Here is a 20922-nt window from a genome sequence, read left to right on the forward strand (position 1 = left end):
TGTGTGACTTGTATTTTGAGAAAAGCTAGATGGAAGCAGAAGAAAGAACACAGTTATCAAACAACAACAACTGATTTTGAGCATTTTTCCCAATGAAACAGAAATTAATATTTAATAAAAAAAAAAAAAGATCAGAAGAATTTGAGAAGGGCAGAGCTCAGCCCAGGTCCCTTAGAGAAGTTTTCTTCCTACCATTTTTCAGTGCCTATTAAGCCCACCGTGTACCAGGATTTTGTTAAAGGAAAATAATATTTTATCGAATGGAGAACCAACAGGGAGATAAGTTACTTAAGGCTGGCAACTAGCTGTGAAAAAATTCATAAGGATTTCAAACCCTGCTACATCCCAGTGGATCAAGGCTTTCCAATATGGCCTATTAAAAATTAGATTACCTGAATTACAGTGAAATAAAATTTTAGAGCCAAAAGGAACCTTAAAAACTACTTATAAATGTTTATTGTAGATCCTTATAAAGTTTATATATGGATATCCTTACGGATCTTGAATAAATAGCTCCTTCCACCTTTAATATCTTATCATTCTATAAAATTCCAATTCCCTTATTTAAAAAGAAGTAGAGAATACCTGGATATCTACTTTAACATTTGCTATTTCTTCATTTAAGTGGGCTATATGTTTAACATCTGTTTTCAGTTTCTAATCAAACACATTTGATTCAGTAATTGGTTAAGTGAAGAATGAATTTAGAAATAAAATAAATCCATTAAGAAGAGTAATATATAGAAAGCTTTACTAGGGTACTGCAAAGCAACAGTCAATGAAATGAACTATCCTTTGCTTTACATCCTTTTCCACTAAATGTGGAAGAGAAGCTGTATTCCAAAGCACAGGGAACACATTGGAGCTTGTTCAGCTTCATAAGCCTTTACCTTTTATCATTTTCAAAGCAGCCTGTGATCATTTCAGGCCTAGTCCCTCTTGCTCTCAGCGCAACAAGAGGCACTGAGCATCATTTCTCACACTGATTTAAGACTTTAAGATTCAATAACTACGTTGTTGCTCAAATGAATTCAGGAAGAAAGTGGTCCTTTTTACAGAAAGGGAAATTGAGACAAAGAAATGATGTCCCTTGCCTAAGGTCCTGCCAAAAGCACATAGCTGTGCTGGTATTCAAAAGTTTGTTCTCACCTGAGTCCCAAGCCAATTGTCTTTGTGTTAATAGACGTCCCCTTTCCCAAGTACAAGGTAAAGTAGAGGGAAGATCACAGTGATAATTGGGAGTTGGTAGAGAAGTTTAAGCAGCCTTGTACCATGCATACTTCAAAAGACTCCCATTTTCATTTAGGGAAGCACTCTCTCTACTGATTCAAGTGGCGATTTCCCCCCTACCCCTTATACTATCTTCCTTTATTTCTGTGGACAAAAAAAAAAATCATCCTATGGGATGAGAAAAGCCAATCCTCTTGGCTAAGATGACAGGAAAAAATAATGATGATTGTAGGAGGGGATGCGGGAAAACTGGGTCACTGATATATTGTTGGTGGAATTGTGAACGAATCCAACCGTTCTGGAGAGCATTCTGGAATTATGCCCAAAAAGTTATCAGACTGTGCATACCCTTTGACCCAGAAGTGCTACTACTGGGCTTATATCCCAAGGAGATACTAAAGAAGGGAAAGAGACCTGTATGTGCCAAAATGTTTGTGGCAGCCCTGTTTGTAGTGGCTAGAAACTGGAAAATGAATGGATGCCCATCAATTGGAGAATGGGTAAATTGTGGCATATGAATGTTATGGAATATTATTGTTCCGTAAAAAATGACCAGCAGGATGAATACAGAGAGGCTTGGAGAGATTTACATGAACTGATGCTGAGTGAAATCAGCAGAACCAGGGGATCATTATATACTTCAACAACGATACTGTATGAAGACGTATTCTGATGGAAGTGGATTTCTTTGACAAAGAGACCTAATTCAGTTTCAATTGATCAATGATGGACAGAAGTAGCTACACCCAAAGAAAGAACACTGGGAAATGAATGTAAATTATTTGCATTTTTTTCTTCCTGGGTTATTTTTATCTTCTGAATCCAATTCTCCCTGTGCAACAAGAGAACTGTTCGGTTCTGCACACATATATTGTATCCAAGATCTACTGTAACCTATTTAACATGTATAGGACTGCTTGCCATCTAGAGGAGGGGGTGGAGGGAGGGAGGGGAAAAATTGGAACAGAAGTGAGTGCAAGGGATAATGTTGGAAAAATTATCCTGGCATGGGTTCTGTCAATAAAAAGTTATTATAATAAAAAAAGAAAAAGAAAAGAAAAGCCAATCCTCACAATTAAATTTTTGGTGAGGTGATAAGACTCTCTAAACATGGCTGTCAGATGCATTGCCAAGCTCATGTTTGAAATCTTTCCAGATGGGCAAGACCAGGTAGAGCTTCTGCTCCACTAATATAAGCTTTCAAAACCTCAAGGTCACCTCCATATCTCATCAAAATAGGGTTTTAGTAGAGGGCATCAATTTATCAGAGTTACTTCTAGGTGGAGGTAGAATAGAGTTTTTCCCTAGCCAAGAGTATTTGAGGGGAGAGATATCCTTTTTTCCCCCTACCAGTGCTCACTCTTCCAGCCCATTGTCCCTACATTTCAGTTCCCTGGAATTGTTACCTTTTGCCTCTTATTGGTTCCCAGGAGAAATTCAGCCGAGTGGGATAGTATGGTAAAAAAGAAATCACACATTGCAAAGGTGAATATGTATATTTCATTTGTATGAGAAATTGGTTCAATGGCTTCCCATTTGCTGGTGATTTGATAAGTAGCTTTGTTAGTACCAACAACCTTTTTTTCCATTGTTTGATTGGAGAATCTGCTTTCAATATGTAATCATGTAGTTATAATTTCTGAGGTAGAGCAGAATTTCTATATTTCAATAGATTCAATAATTTCTGAAGTCTACTCTTTCATTTCTTTTCCATCATGTTCTGCTGAGGCATTATGGAGAGCACTAAACTTCTCTGAGCAGCCAAATATTCCCAATCCTTGGCACGGTACTGCCATTTGTTTCTTCTTGCCCAGTGCTTTTCTCTTTATAGTTAGTTTTGTTCATTCCTTTTTACTACAACTAGTATGTGGGAACAGCCTAGGCAGGTTTGAGTACAAAGTATCAGGTATGAAAAATGAGTAATATGTATGTGAGGATAGAGCACCAAGGCAGAAGTAATAATCAGTAAAACTAACGGAAAGGAAGAATTTATGTCCAAGCCTTTCCCAGCCTTTTACCCTAATCCTAGGTACTGAACATATATGTAAATAATCTCTCCAGCATATTTGTATTTAATTCATGTACTTTCTAACTTATTTACCAAAAAGCTTAACAGTGCATCTCCTCCTTTGCTCAGTTTTTCTCTAGAATCATGAACTTCCAACTTGAAGAATATCATTTTTCCCCTCTAACATCTATCTTTTCTAAGTACTTGACTTCACCATTAATTAAGTTTCCCACTCCTATCTGAAAAAATGTGGACTTTTCTGTTTTCCTTCTGTTGTCTCTAAGACGATTTAAGTGGATAACATTTTGCCAAATTAAACTACTTATGTCAAGCCAGTCAAGATAAAGATGAACACTTTACTTGAAGTCAAATTTTCTCCACTGCTAGAGGACAGTACTTCTGCTCATTGGAAAGCTAAAGCCATCTGGAAATAAACAGTTAATCTCTAATTCTGGGCTATGTAATAAATGAGTTAAAGCTATGAGAACTTTTAAAATCCCAAAATCCCAATCCTTTAGTGTTTTAGTTCATGAAACTCAGGTTCATAATAGAGAAAAGACTAGTCTCTAACCCAGAAGTTCTTAAATATGTATGTGTGTGTATATTTGTGTGGGTGGATGTGTCTCAGTGTGTATGTGTGTATAATAAATCACTCTACTTTGGTAGTCTAATAAAAAACCTTTGGATTCCTTCTCAGAATAATGTTTTTAAAGACAAAGTAAAATGCATAAGTTAAAAAGAAAACAAATTATATTAAATATAGATACCAAAATACTTTTTAAAATCAAGTTCACAGACCCCAAGTTAAAAATACCTACTCTACAATCTGTAACTATACCCAAAGAACTATAAAACTTGATCCATCAATACCGCTGCCTAGGTCTATAAGTCAGAGAGATCATTAAAAAGGAAGAAAGATCCCTACATACAAAAATATTTATAGAAATTTTTTGAGGTGGCAGAATTGGAAATAAGGGAATGCCCATCAGTTGGGGAATGGAAGAACAAGTAGTGGTATATGAATCTGGAATACTATTGTGTTATATGAAATTATGAACAGGCAGATTTCAGAAAAACATGGAAAAACACGAACTGTTACTGAGTGAAGTGAGTAGATCATTAACAATAACAGTTACAGTAACATTTGTGCAATGACCAGCTATAATAGACTTAGCTCTTCTCAGCAATATAATAATCCAAAGACAATTTCAAAAGACTCATGATAGAAAATGCTAAAATCCAGAGAAATAACTATACAATCATACAAATCAAAACATATGATTTTCATTTTTTGTGTTTTTTTTTCTTGTAGTTTTTCCCTTTTAATCTGATTCTTCTTTCACAACATAACTAATATGGAAATATGATTAATATATGTTGAATCTATATCAGATTACTTGCTGTCTTGGGGAGAAGGGTGAGAAGGGAAGGAGAAAAATTTATAACTCAAAATATTACAAAAGTGAAATTTACAAGTAATTGAAAAAATGCTATTAAGCAAATCTTAGAGAAAAACATTTAGCTGAGTTGGATAAGATTATTTTACTTTAGAACATTTCTGGCAAAGACATGAAAGACTCCTTGCTGTCTCACTCCACAGGTGATAGGGGTTTGTTTTTTAGTCAGATAAAAAGGCTTCAGGGCCTTTATCATCATTAAAGCCAACAGGTTGCTAAGAGCAATGATGAAGTCTACTTCAAACACTAAAATCTGTAATAAAGTACAGATCAAGGGCATGTGATTCTTTAGCTAAGGAGTTGTTCTATAAACATGTGAAATAGTTAAGAGAACTAGCCAGTATAACAGCTTAAGACAGTTGAGGCTCCCAGAAATGGCAAGAACTAAAATGAAGTATATGTCCTATTATATAGATCTAAATAGATGGGATATTAAAAGTGAATACACAGAAAATGTGTTCATTGGTTGTTTTAAAATCTATTATAAGAGAAAAAATTAACCTTGACAAAGAATAGTTTTTCAAATAGCAAACAGTTAGAAGGCAGCCTGACCCTACTGATTCTGTCCTTAACATGAATTCTCTTTGAAAGGAAAATACATAATCTTGTACAGATCAGTGATTTCATTGGATCAAACTCTCAGTAAGCAAAATTTTCCCAATACAGATGTGCAATTTCTCTGAAATTTAATAATTAGATAGTTTACTGGTAGCATTGATTGATTTTAAGTGATATTTCCAGGATCACTCAACACTACCTACACCACATAGTAGTGAAAATATGCTTACTGTGAAATTTGTTCATTTTACCTTAAATGCAATATTTAGCTTTTTTTTTTAAATCATCACAACTCTCTATGCAGTCTCTGATTATAGCCTATAATCTTTTTTCATACAACTGAAGTCTGGAGAGAAAGGATAACCTGTATTTAGGGCAATTTAATAAGTCTTCTTAAGCATTTAGGATCATAGGATCATCACCTTAAAGATGAAAGGAACCTTGGAGGCCATCTAGAGAACATTTATAGATGAAGTAAATGAAGACAGTATTACCTGCTCAAAGTTAGATAGGTAGCATCAGAGATGGATTAAGAACTCAGTTCTTGTGAGTAGTATAAATTGGAAATTGACAATTACATAGAAGATCTTTTTTTGTGTCCTGCTGTGTGTGGAGAAATGCTGTTACTTATGTTTTTAAGGTTCAGAAATTGTTGTTTGTTTTCTTTTAAAGAGCTCAGTTTTATTCCTTTCAGATTTGGCATTCTATTATATCATGATGCTTCTGTCTTTAGTCTGTACTTTTTTTTTTCATTCCCTGCAGCAATGCTCAAAACATTGGAAATTAATGGAACGATGATTTCAAATGTAATATGAAATATCTGTTTTACACCCTACTTGTCAGGAAAACACTTTATATCAGCTGGAACAAATGAGTACTGCCAAGTTCTGCTTTCTCGTCCTGTTATATAATTTTCCTTGTCTGTGAACTTTTTTCTTCCTTTTCAAAATCAGATCTTCCTCCTGACCTATGCAATAGGAAATTTTCCTACTGAGTGTGGCCATGGCTTTACCATCAGCCAATCCACATGAACCTGGTATCGTTGCTGCAACTCTCCCTTCCACCTATTACTTTGATCATGTTCCTTGTTTTCTGAACGCCACACACATCAGTAAAAGATCCTCATATTTTATACATTCTACACCAAGACAACCCTGACTATCTCCCTTCCTTTGTTTATTCAATTAAATTCAGCAGTTCCCATTAATCTATTCTGTTCCAAGCCGACCTTACCTCATTCTCAAGCCTGGATACCCCAAGTACTTTTTCTATCAAGTCTTTTCAGGTACATTAGACAAGATGAGGTACAATTCTGATCTTTAGATGACTTTAGCTTCTCTCTTTGCTTCTTGACTCTAAATTGTACTTGATTTTTATGCAGAGTATATACATGTTCTCTAAAACTGAATTCCAATCAATCTGACTTTGTAAATCCCCAATGAATAGAAAACTCATATTTTAGTTTTCTTTCACTATTGGTTGCCCTGCTGAATTAAATGTTGCTTTAAGTCAGGGCTTCCACTGAAGAGAACCCTAACCGTGTCAAAATAGAACAAAAATGCTTACTATAAATCTTTTATATGAAATCTAGGACTTATGGAATTGCAAAGAAACTTATTTGCTAAAATATGAATACTCAGAACAAAAGTCTAAGTAGTTAGTGTTGGGAATAAAAGGTTAAACAGAAGTGCAGAAGTCACATCTGCTGAGTATTCTTTCTTGGCTGCAGTGGATTGAGATTATAAATTTAATTACATAATAAATTTTTATTATTTACAAATTTGTTCAAAATCTTTATTCTGTTTGTATTTTCCTTTTCTATTTTCAACAACTACATTCCATCATAAGCTTTAATAAGGATTATGGAGGCCCAAGTCATTCTTGAAAATGCTTATTAGCATTGAACTCCACACAAATAAGTTCTTAATAAATGTCTCAGGATAATAAAGCAGTCAAATATCAAATGCCTAGAAGCCCCTAGATTAGTTCCAATAACATCATAATTAGCATAAATATATTAATCCTCTAATCTTAGGTCAAGGATTCTTAAGTAGGAGAGTTCATGGATAGATTTCAAGTAATCTCTGTATTTGGAGGGGGGGAAATTGCATCTTTATTTTCCCTACCCTCTAACTGAAATTCAGCAACAAAGCAACAAGACATCATTCTGATAAGGGAGCCAGAAAAGAATTTCACTAGCTTGCCAAGGGAATACATAACACACACAAAAAAGGTTAAAAACTCTTATCCTAGGAGCTAAGGATAGAAAGGGGTATATAATATAATCCACCAAGAATTTATTAAGGTTCTTTTATGTGTATAGGAATATGTATATAAGAGCTGTGATAGTCATAGTTCCTAGCCTTAGGGAATATATAGTGCAAGCGCAGAGAGAGAACATATGAATAACAAGATTTACCCAATATAGTGACTGCTAAATGATCAATGAAAGGTATAAATAATAAATATCCTAACAGTACAGGGGAAGGGAATGATGAGTCCAGTTTAGAACAACTGGGGAAGGTGTTTTGTGGGAGATACACAACTTTATCAGATCATTGAAGAAAAGAAAATAGGGGGAAAGAGGACATTCTAAACAAGGAGAGAGAAGAACATGAGCAAAGTTCAGGAAGTTAGAAAACTGATGGTATATCCAGGGTTGAAAAGTTGCTAAGATATTAGAAGATCTTGGACATAGGGATTTGAACTTGTTTTGAACGAAATGGTAGGTAGCAGTGGAAATGAAAGGTAAAGATGGATGCAATAGACACTAGGCCAGGTGATTCAATAGAATGCCTGGACTGCAGTATCAGAATGAACATTCAGAGACAACTAATCTCTCTTTATGCTATGTCTTAATCACTGTCAACAATTATTTTCCTTTTTGAATCTGGATTCTCCGCTTGACACTGGTTGTCTTTTCAAAATCATAAAAAACCAGTGTCCCACACAAGGATTACCATGTCCAAAACTGAAAATATTATGCCTTCCAGTGTTATATAATGCTATGTTTAAATGTCTTATGAGTTATACTCTCTTCAGCATTAAAGAAATGAGGGATAATTATTTAACTTCAAGCACTGGCAATATCACAAATTTACCATAAATATCAATCTGTTCTTTTCAGCACTGAATCACCAGCTCTGAAGTAGTCTAAGGGATGAGAAAAAGAATGCTGGAAAAAGGAAGCAAGGACCTGGATCCCAAACCTAACTGCAAACCCAACTTGCCATATGACCTTTAGCAAGCTACTTTTGTATTTCCATTTCTGGACCTGACAGATTGGAACTGGGCACGCTCTAACATAAAAAGCCCCAAATCTAACACACACCTCCAAGAATTGCTGAAGATCAAGTGAGAAAAGAGGCAAAGAGGTAGGAAAGCACCTTCTCAAAATCAAAGGTTATATAGACAAAGGATTGAAAAAACTTGTTGAAAGGGCCTTCAAATGGCACCTAATTCAACCTTTCTTGAAAGAATGAGTACCCTCTATAATGGTGTGACAATTTAGCCTATGCTTGAAGATTTCCAGGAACTAGGAAACCACCTTCCAAGGAACTTCATTCCACTTCTGAACAGGTTGGCTCTTCAGAAATGTATATTTATTTATACAAAGTCAAAAACCTAACTTTATACTTTTTATCCATTAGTACTAATTCTGTTTTCTAAGGTCAAGCAGAAGTTTAACCTCATATACATATGAGCATATATAAGGTGCCAGGGGCACAGAGAAATTCTTATCTTCACAAGTATATATGATACAATCATTGTTATTATTTAGCTTGGAAATCCAATTACCAAGCATTAATGAAACAAAATGAAAACATTAAAATGTTAGCTTTAAAATGTTTTCTCTCCCAAACAAATAATGCTATTATTTTTTCTTAAAAAAAAAAATCTATTAAAAGTACAGGAAATACTAAGTAATAAAGATTGTAGTTGGCTTTTTGTTTTATCAAACACATTCATAAAGTGTCCCAAATCTTTCTCATTTAAAATGCCCAATCATGTCACATTTTTATTAAAATTAAAATAACAGTTTATCAACACAGGATAAAAACAATTGAGCTATTAACAATAACTGAACTATTCTTCTAAAATAAGTAAACTAAGCATACTAAAAGCACAATAAATACCCATTCATTATTCCTTCCAGCCCAACCTCCGCCCCTCATATACAGGTATAATCACATCTATTTACAATTTGGCAAGCAAAAAATTACATTTTTTAATTACCTCGTCTCCGCCCATAGCTCCTGGCTGCATGTAAACACAGAAGAAAACCATGGGTATTTTTGTCAAAACTTTGATTTTAAAAGAAAAAAATTCAAAACTTTTCTAAATCTTCTCAGAATTAGAAATATTTGAGTTATTGCTCAGTTAGACAGTCGGTTTAACTACAGAAGTGTCTTCATAAAAAAAAAAAATCAACAAGCTAAACTATAACCTTAACACTGAAATTCACATGATCTGGACAGCCATCAGAGACATGGAGTACTTCTCACTTGATCTAAATTTTAATAGTGTCTAACACAGACCATAAAAACACTTTACTCACATATATATTCTAGTAATTCAGTATTCCAGAGTAGAAAACCTGATTTAAAATTTTATTAGTTGATTTTTAAAGAGTCTAATCTATTTTATCCATTTAAGTCTACAATTCCATATATACATTTAAAATAAGAGACATTCTTTAGTCATATATTTTTAAAATGCAGTTTATTATATTATTTTCTAAAACTATTTTTGATTCCTTAACCCCTCCAAAAAAAAACACTAAGTCTTCATAGCATTCTATCTCCAAACCTTTGCTCATCCCCAGAATGACAATTGCCTATTTCTCTGACCATCTAAATACTAGATCATCTCAACTTCTAGCTCTTCTTGCTTTCTACTTCATGACAAAAACAGAGCTACAGAATCTCAGAAATAGAAAAGAACCTCAGAAATCATCATGAAACTTACAATATCCTTGAACTCAAACTTCACATGAAGACTCCCAGAATAAAAGGAAAATTCTCTACCTGCTGCAATAGCCCATTTTACTTTTGGTCAGTTCTGTATTTTAGAATATTTTCCCTCATGAGGAACGAAAATCTTTCTGAGTCTTGCACCTGACTGATTATAGTTCTAAACTGTTTTCCGAAATCTTTAAAAAGTAAAATTCAGAACTCTTTCTCCCAAAAGAATTATTAATGCTGTTTAAATCTCCAGATGTCTTATAAAGATTTTAAAAATTTAACCATTAACATAACCTTTAAACAGGTAGGTGGCATATTGATAAAGTCCTATATTTTGAGATAGGAAGATCTGTATGTGAATCATATTTCAGACACTTGCTAGCTGAGTGACCCTGGACACATAATACATTTCCTCATCAGTAAATTGGGGATAATCTATAGCATCCACATCCCAGGATGGGCATGACAATCAAATAAGAAAACATACACAAAGCACTTTGCAAACCTTAAATGTTAGCTATTAGTAATTTATTTATCCCTATTTTCTCTATCCATTTATTCACCTCCTTATTTGCTTGTTTATTGATTGACTGATTGATTACTAATAACTGCCTGAATTCTAAGTCCTAGGAAAAGGTTGGGATAGGCTATACAGTTCAGAACAAAAAGAAAATAATGTATTTTTTTTCCTACCTTTCTGGTTTGAAACAAGGCTGACCTGGGTACCAGGTAAAATTTCAAAACTGATCAAGATTGCCATTGGTGGTAGAGGAAACTAGGTGGCACAGTGGATAGAGCACCAGACCTGATGTCAAGAGGACCTGAATTCAAATTTGACCTCAGATGCTTAACACTTCCTGGCTAACTCCAATTACCTCAGCAAAAAAAAAAAAAAAAAAAAAAAAAAAAAAAAAAAAAAAAAAAAAAGTTATTGGTCATCTCCCACTTCTCTTTCTGTAATCTTTTCCCATCTTCTGATACTATTGGTGGTAATTTATTCCACTGGATTCTTTTAACTTTGTGTTGCCCTAAACCTCTAACTAAAGCACCCATAAATCTTAGGCAATAGAAAAAAAAAATTTCTCCTCCTTATTGCCCCTACCAATGTACTCCATAAACAAATAAATAAATATAACTGGCACATTTGGGGGTGATACTGCGAAAAAAAGTTCTGTCAGCATGAAAGAAGTGTTTTAGGATAGGGTTATTAAAATTCTATCACAGTATGATCTGGTAATAGAACTTTAGTTACTGATTTTGCAGACATTCTCTTCTACCTCTGCACCCACAAAAAAATGTCTCAAAGATCCAGGTTGTTTTACAGGTATTAATTCATTCTGTGCTTGAGTTTCCCCCCTCTCCCCTGGCTCTCATATGCCAGTCATCTGAGCACTTAAGTATTTTTTTTTCACTAGATGAATGTTGTTTTCTCAATGCAATCCTTGAGAGCAACAGACTGTATTAAGCTCTATTAGTAATTCCCACCTTCCTTTGCCCTCAACCAAAATTTAGCAGGGAGAGTTAAGCACCTGATAATAGGCAGATCAAGGAATATAATCAGTTGATTCAATTAATAAATGAACCAATGGAGACAGTATAGCATATTTCTTTCAAGATTCCTCTCTTTATCAAGTATTATAAACAACTCATCTGATCTTTAAGAAAATAGTTCCACAGTCAGTAGATGCATTTTAAAAGATGAAGTACTTCATGAAAGAGGTTCACAATTAGACTCATTAGAATTATATTCAAAGAAAAGAGAACTGAACACAGAGCAAAACCCAGAAATATAAAAGATAGATTTATATACAAAAGATAGATTTTCATTTACATCTATTTACATAGATTTACATGCCTATGACAAGTTATTTATGAATTTTGTGATTTCATTGGATTAAAATTTTTAGAAAACAAGTTTGCAAATATTTTAAGTCTAAGTTAGAAATGATCACTAACAACAGAATATTAAGACTGCATCATAGTCCCATAAATCTACTACACAGTTTAGAACTCATAGAAATTGTATTTTAAATGAGGATAAGTAAAGTAATTCCAAGAATCTTAAGAGTAAAAAGGATGACACTTAGGTCAACTAATCCAAAATATACCTTTAAAAATCTCTTTCTAAAACATACTTCTCAAATGGTCATCCTGCCTTTGACAAAGATCTTCAATGAAGGAGAACCTGCCACCTCCACAATGAGAGCTTTTTATTTATGCTTTCTTAACTTGGATAGAAAAAAAAATGATTTTTTTTGCATTAACCTCTAAAACTAATGTGGTATATTTCCTTCAATTATTTATAAACATTTTTATGTGAAGGGGTCTTTAAGTTTCACTAGACATTTTGGCTCACTTCTTGTGTCCTTACTGGATTGTGAGCTTTTTGAGGTCAGGAACTATATTTGCCCTTTTTTTGTATCCCCAGTGTTTAAGTACAGTATTGCCAAAAGAGCTCATGCACACATACACAAAGGTGGAGAATACCTGAATGAAAAGGACTGTGTTCCACCTTGGACAGTTCTCATAATTAGGAAGTCTTTCCTCCATGTAGAGCCTAAATTTGTATTCCAGCAATATCTACCCATTGTCCCTAGCTCTGCCTTCTGGGTCAAACAGACTGTCTTCCACCTCATTCACTCTAGAATCCTAACTTATCTAACTCTTGTCTCAGACTTCTAATGCCTCCTTTTCTCTTTGACTATGCAAAAATTAAACCATATGACAACCTTCCAAATCTTAAGAGAAATCAATCATTTCCCTACATAAATCTCATCTTGAGATAAACATTTCTGTTTCAAATGTATTTTTCACATTTGGTAGCTATTAGACTACAAATAAATTCACTTTTAAACTTTAGTTTTCTTATCTAATAAAATCATGTTAATAGCTAGAGCCTCTCACATGATTCTGAGACAGAATGAATACATGTAAATGTGTACCTTTGAAATGTGTGCCTTCATAAAGTAAATATATGTCTTGCATGACTTCACATATATAATTGATACATTGCTTGCCTTCTCCAAAAGATGTGGAGGGAAGAATTTACAATTCAAGTTTTTTTTTAAATGAATGTTAATAATTAGCCTTTAAAAAGAAAATAAAAAGTGTGCCTTCAATCACTCATATAAGCTTATCAATTGCATGTACTACTTGACATAATCAGTGATATACTATGATCTGCCTATCAATAAGCATAAAGAGGGCTGAAGCTTCTCCAGCCAATCACCCTAAAGTCCTGTTGACAGTCCAAGATTTTTATTAGTTACATATGACATCCTTATTATCACCATACCCTAATGAACAAGTTAATGAGCCAAAGACATCCAAATAATGACCAGTAGGTAACAATACATCCTTAAAGGAAAAGTTAATTTATTTTTGTATTACATATAGCTTAATAATATAAACTAGCTCAAACAGGAAATATTCAGTCACCCTGCTGAACAGCAAAAAAATCAAGGTCATCATTGGTTTAAAATATAAATTTATCTATAAAATCTTACAAAGTATAATGGTGGATTATTGAAGTCTATCACCTTGTCAAGAGACCTAATTAAGTCAGATCATGTCTGGGGCACTTAGGAAATGGAAGGAGTAATAAACAGAAGAAAAACAGAGCATATTTTTCAAGGTCTATAACAAATTATATTCTACATTGATGACATCAGAACCACTCATTTGGGCACTACCTTACTAGTCCTCAGTGTGCTGCATGATAAATAAATTAGCCTTTAAATAAGTATAACTGGCACTAAAGATAATTACAAGGGGAAATAGTTAGTAGCTGATTTGAATCAAGTGTATGTAGAAAATCTCTACCCTGGAAGCAACAATTTTGAAGGTATTGAGTGAGTTATTATTAAGGTATTTGAAAGGGGGATGGAGAGACAAAAATTGGGGGGAGATATCAAGACCTAATCAACAAAATGATTAATGATTACATACTCATATACTTAGTATTCCAACTCTATAAATGACAATAAGTTACGCCCACATCAAAAGCATATCTTCCATGAATCAATGAAAGAAAGATAGGAAAGCTTTCCCAAACAATATTTTACAGGAAATCAGACTTCAACTATCAAATTGACTGAAGGGTGTTAGAGAATACCAAATCCTACTGTGCTCATTTTCTTGATCATAAAAGATGCATTTCTTTTAGTACAACAAAATATCACAAAAATTCTTGTGACAAAAAGTGTCTCAAAGTCATGCAATCACTTCACATGTATAATGGGTATCATATTTCAATAGATGGGTGAGGAACTGGAGGGAAGGAGAAAATTTGTAGCTCAAAATTTTAAAAATGAATGTTAAAAATTTTTGAACAACAATCATACAATATTTCTTGAAAAATGCAACAGAAGTAATATTGAAAACTCAGATGATTAATCAAGCTAGGAATTGAACGGAGAGATACATTCTTGTCAAAAGTGTTTGCCCTTGTCATGGAGGATTATTCAGCTGAGTGTCCATAACAAAAGGAGAATCCCTATAGATGGTGACATTTGCCAGATGCTGCAGTTTAAGCAACACTATGGTGACTGTTTTAAGCACAAGAAAACCACAAAGGCTCCTATTGAAATGTGTAAATGCTCAAGAGACCAAACCAACTAACTACCCAGGAAAAGGCAAGTAGATAAGGAAAACATATACCTATTGCATCGTGATACAGTGTGCTCAGGGCTCTGTAGAAGTAGAAGGAAAGGTACATATTAGCAGCAGCTGCCAAATGTGACTGACTAGTGGATTACACAGTGAGTCACCGAGCATCAAAGATACTGTCCAACCCAAATATGTTTTTCCCCACACTTACATGTAGGTAGTATACTTGGAAAAGTGAAAATATTTCTTTGCTTCTGAGGAAGCCCCTTAGAAGTATGCTAATGATTCTTTGTCTGCTACAATATATAAAACACAATCTCCCCTATCTCAGAGAACTTCAACATAACTTTGTATTATAGTCAAGGCTCACCAATCATAGATGAATGTTATTACTTGTATCTAAGACCAGAAGTGAATAAATAAAACTCAGACTAGCAGGAGATGGATGGGACACATAGATCTTTTGTGTTCTTTGTCCATGCAAATAGTGTATTTCTTGTCAGACTACAGGTTATATTTTAATAATAAAGACTCTTCCTGACAAATATGGAAATATGTTTAGAAGAACTGCATATATATAATCTATTTTGGATTGCTCACTGTCTAGGAAGGGGGAGGGAAGAAGGAAAGGGAAAAAATTTGGAATACAAAGTTTTGCAAAGGTGAATTCTGAAAATTATTTTTGCATATATTAGGAAAATAAAAAGCTGTTCTAAAAAAAATAAACAAGGGAAAAAAAGAATAAAGATTCTTTGCTTCAGCTATAGCCAAAGAAAGAACACTGGGAAATGAATGTAAACTGTTTACATTTTTGTTTTTCTTCCTGGGTTATTTTTACTTTCTGAATTCAATTCTTCCTGTGCAACAAGAGAACTGTTTGGTTCTGCACACATACATTGTATCTAGGTTATACTGTGACATATTTAACATAGGACTGCTTGCCATCTGGGGGAAGGGATTGAGGGAAAAAGTCAGAACAGAAGTGAGTGCAATGGATAATGTTGTAAAAAATTACCCAGGCATAGGTTTTGTCAATAAAAAGTGATAATTATTAAAAAAAAAAAAAAAAAAAAAAAAAAAGATTCTTTGCTTCTTCAAACATCAGCAGATCTAGACTCAGGACTAGGGCATGTATGCATGAGTGTGCATACTACATATGTGTATATATATGTGTGTATGTACATATGTGTCCAATATCCATCTTCTAAAAAATGTATGAAATGATTCCAAAATTTAGCAGGATGGAGCAGTGGTGTGTCAAATTAAATTAAGGAAACTATATTACCCCTTCTTCCTGGTAAGCATTAACATTTTAAAATGACCATCCTATTTCCTTATACATTTCTAGATTCTTAAACAGTTTCTCATCTGTTAAGATTTTTGGATTTCCTTTACTATCTTGGATTTTCTCTTCTGAACTTATTTTAGCTTCTTTTTAAAAAATTCAATAGTATTTTATTTTTCCAATTACATGTAAAGATAGTTTTTAACATTCATTTTTTTTTTAAAGATTCTGACTCCCAAATTTTTTTCTCTCTTTCCCTTCCTTATTTCTCCCCTCCCCAAGACAGCAAGCAATCTGATATAGGTTATACATGTACAATAATTTTAAACATATTTCCATATTAATCATGTTATAAAAGAAAAATCAGAACAAAAGGAGAAAACCATGAGAAAATAAGCAAAAAAAAAAAAAAAAAAGGTGAAAATAGTATGCATCAATCTGCATTCAGTCTCCATAATTCTCTCTCTGCATGCAGATGGTACTTTCCATCACAAGTTTACTAGAATTGTCCTGGATCAATGCATTGCTCAGAAGACTTACTTTAGTTTCTTGTTGTTCCCCTCCTCAAGGTATGATACCCATGACCAAACACAAATATTCCAGATGTGGTCCAACCAGATAGAGACTAGTAAGACTACTACTTTCTATGTTCTTGACCTTGTACTTTTATTAATGCAACATAAACTCATATAAACTTATATTTATTAAATGTGCCAAGAATTGTATTAAGTACTAAAGCTGGAAGTCAAAAGACAGTCCCTTTTCTCAAGAAGCTTACAGTCTAATTGGGAAGACAATATGTAAACAATTACATGCAAACAATCTATATTTATATGTATATATTGAGCACACATACATACATATACATAAATATATACATATATACACCTGTGTATATATGCATATTATAATTTGGGAGTAGTCTCAGAGGGGAAGCATTACATAAAAGAGTCCTGGAAAACATTTCTTGCAGAAGATGTGACTTGAACTGAGACTTGAAGAAAACCAGAGAAGTTAGGAGGTATAAAAGAGGGAGGAGAGAGTTCCAGGCATGGGAAAATAGCCAGCGAAAACACTTGAAACTGAGAAATGGAATTTCTAGTAAGAACAACAGCTTTCTTTCGACAATTCCATTATGCTATTGACTAATGTTAACAAACTGGTCATCAATTAAAGACTCCAGGTTATTTTTCACTACAGTCATTGCAAAGTCAGACCCATCTCATCCTATATTTGCACATCTGAGTTTTTTAATCTAAGTTCAAGACTTCATATTTGCCCTTGTTAAATTCTGTTTCACTGGTTTTAGCTTAGCTTTTCAAGATTGCAAGAAAAGTGCTCTGTAAAATGCACAATCTTATGTAAATATTTTCATATTCTCTGATGGTACAAACGTACCATTCTCTCCATTTCTGGAAACATAGTATCATCCAAGAAGAAAACATTTTTCTTTTTAGGTGTATTAATTGCCCTCCTGCTGCTTTAACTCTATGTCAATTCAACAAGCATTTACTAAGCATCTACAGACACTGTGATAAGCATGGGGGATTCAAAGGCAATTCCTGCAAGTGTTAAAAACCCTTGAATTTCTGAAGGTCAAGCCAAAAAAACTGGAGCTACTGAAGGTCCTACACCAAGGACAGCTAGGAGAGTTCCTAATAAGGGATAATAGATAAGTGTCTGTTACATAGCCTAAGGAAAGCCCAAGAAGCTCACTACTAGAGATCTGACCATCATATACAAACTCACTGTTTGGAGTTTTTTTTTGTTCGTTTTTTAATGAAATGTTTTTTTAATGTTTAGACAGAAGGAATCTAGAAATCCAGATTATTCTGGGGGGTTTTAACTCTTTTAAACGCTTGTTTAGAGACTTGGAAATATTTTTAGGAGATGTTGTTTGGACTATTACTTTAAGAGCTGCCAAGTGTGCTGACTCACAGAGAGAAATGTCAAACTGAAGTTACAAAATGGAACTTTCCCTCCTTAGTGTGTGATGAGAGGCTCTGCTCATTAGAAAATGGGCCTCCAGGAATTGGTGACTACTTTTCCATGTGATTTTTTTTTAGCTGCCTACAAAATCAAAGGCCAACTTGTCTCTTTCAATTTTGTTGATTTTTTACATGAATCAAATTATAAAACACTTCAAAGACTTTCCATTTTTAAACTACTCATCTAGAAACAAAATGAAGGGAGAGGAAATGGTGTTCTCTCCAAAGACCATATAAAACAGGAAAAAAAAATTTGAAAAATTCCAAAAGAATGAAGGCCAACAATTAATTGTCTCTTTTTCTAAAGGTTTCATTTGAGATTAATTGCTTATAACAGCCTATTAGAAGATTCAGACACTTCAAATGTTTTAGGAAATGAACTTTTAATTTTAGAAAAAGAAACACATCAAAATGGAACATAACTCATCATGCAAGCAGAAGAACTAGGGCCAAATCCTGCCTCTGACTTGTACTTCTTGTGCAAATTGAGCAAATCACTTTTCCTGGGCCTCATTTACCTTACTAGTAAAAAAGCAGGTTAAACTTGATGGCCTCTGCAGTTGCTGACAGTTCCATTTCTATGAACCAGATTTCAAATTAGCTACTTTATACACACTTCCTCCCTGGGTACTTAAACATCTTTTCTGAATTAGAAATTATTATTATTTGTTATAACACACACCCAAGGAAGCAGTGGGTAGGTGGTTGCCACTTGAGCCAAGAAGATTTGGTTTCAAGGCCTACCCCTGACACATCCCTGTGGTGTGATCCTGGGCAAGTCATATAACTTCTTTTTGTCCCTGGGCAATTCTAAGATAATAAGCTGCCTGACAGGTACTAATATTCACAGATTCATAGCGAGAGGGGACAAAGAAATCATAGGTGGTCTATGAAAAATAAATACTTGCTAAATAATAGTAATTTCAATCACATCCCACCCCTAGGCCTCTACCGTGAAAGCATTAGCATAGGCAGGCCCAGAGAAGCCAAGAATGGCTTCACATGAGGACACTTTGCATTCCCAGGATCTAGCACAGTACTTAGCACACAGTAGGTACTTAAGAAATACTAATTGAATTGAACTGAATCTCCCAGGGGGCTGAGTATAACTGGTACTAACAGGAAATCTTTACATCAATGAAATATTATGTTATGAAATATTAATAATAGCAATAATAAATAATTGGAAATTGATGCCTAAAAATATAATCTTCATAATCTTGAAGGGGGAGGGAAACTGTTCCCTTTACTGAAGCTGTGTTCCCTTTAAGATTATCACTCTGAAACCATGTTCCCTTTACTGTAACTGTTCCCTTTAAAATTAAATTGTGTCCCCTTTTTGATCTGAGAGATCAGGATCTCCCAGGCTCCAAGGAGTCAAGAAAGAGGGCCCATCTTCCCAGGATGAGAGAAGCAACATTATTCAAGGACAAATCAACTCCCATTGATCTTTTTGAAATTCTAAATTCACATTCAATTGAGAAATCTTGGTCTGATCAGGTCAGGCTGTCCCAGCCCCCCACCAAGAGCACCCTTATAACAGGTTTACTTAAATTCATTCCTTGCAGAGGCCTAAGCAGCTTGCTAGGACCCTGCCTGTTGAGAAGACATTCTCTTCTCAGTGCCAGATTCCATTTCCCTAATAGGACTTTCCCATTATAGAATCAGTCTTTAACTGTTTCCTATCCAACAATAAACTTTCATTTTTGCCAATTAATAATTCAGGGTTTCATGAATTCTTTCATGAAGAACTTTTGCACTGATTGTAAGGGGATTTTTCAACAACTCTCTGACTGCCGCTAACCTCATCAATCTCAAAGTTGAAAGGTCACTTGTCAAGCTGCTCCCCCCATATTCTGTACCCTAAAAACTCCTGACATTCCCCTCCGTTTTTTCCTGCTTTGTTCTAGTCTCTATAAACAGGTAACACTTCTCTTGGTAGCCAATGCCAAACCCTCTACTTATGTCCTTGATTCTATTCCCTGTCTCCCATAATAACGTGTCCCTTTAATTTCCAACAGCAAGTCCTAATTTGCAGTCTCCTTCTGCCTACTGATCTTTACCTGCTACCTAAAAACATACTGAACCTTCCCTATTCTTAGAAAAACTTCACTTGATCCTATCACACTTTCAAGCTTTCATCCTATTAATTTCTCTCCTCTACAGCCAAATGCTTTTTTGTATCCTCTCCTCTTTCTTCTCCTATCTGACTACTCCTCTGACTCCTTTTCTGGTCATCACTGATGTCTTACTTCTATTTATAGATATACTTTAGGTCTCTGCCCCCAAACTCATCTTTTCTCACTCCACACTCTTCTTCTTGGTGATTTCTTCATCCTTCCTGGGAATAACCATCTTTATATAGGTGACGCCTAGAACTATATATCTTCCTCTAACTACTTTCCTCAATTCCAATAGTACATCTCAGCAATTGCCTATCAGAAATATCCAACTGAGTGTTCCATAGGCCTCTCAAACTCAACATGTCCAAAATAAAACTAATCTTCTCCACCAGATTATTTTTCTAAATCTCTATCTACCAAAAATGCTACTATCACCCAGATTTACAACCTTGGAACTCAGCCCTCATTTCCTCTAAACCTCAACCTTCTCCTAACCCCACATAAATTCAATTAATATCCAAGTTTTTGTTTTATTTTTACATCTATGACATCTCTCTCATATACATGATTTCTCTACTCATATGGCTACCATCCTAGTTCAGCTCTTGATCACCTCTCACTTACACTATGGCAATGACGTCCAAAAGAAGTCCAAATTGGAGTTCTAGATGCTAGTCTCTTCCCTTCATCAATAAGACCTC

At 34.4% G+C, this 20922-nt stretch overlaps 1 protein-coding gene across 8 annotated transcripts in view; it reads right to left on the minus strand.

Moving 5' to 3' along the window:
* CPEB3 (cytoplasmic polyadenylation element binding protein 3) overlaps positions 1–20922 on the minus strand; it is a 267785-nt gene that overhangs the window by 121576 nt on the left and 125287 nt on the right. For 3 of the 8 annotated variants that reach the window (XM_031956043.1, XM_031956045.1, XM_031956044.1), the window contains exon 5: positions 9490–9513. The exons of the other annotated variants lie outside the window; for them this stretch is intronic. In XM_031956043.1, coding sequence (XP_031811903.1) covers positions 9490–9513 — 24 coding nt within the window. The remainder of the gene's footprint in view (positions 1–9489; positions 9514–20922) is intronic. 8 annotated transcript variants of the gene reach the window in all.

The sequence above is a fragment of the Sarcophilus harrisii genome, chromosome 2 (assembly GCF_902635505.1).
Source record: "Sarcophilus harrisii chromosome 2, mSarHar1.11, whole genome shotgun sequence".
NCBI lineage: Eukaryota > Metazoa > Chordata > Mammalia > Dasyuromorphia > Dasyuridae > Sarcophilus > Sarcophilus harrisii.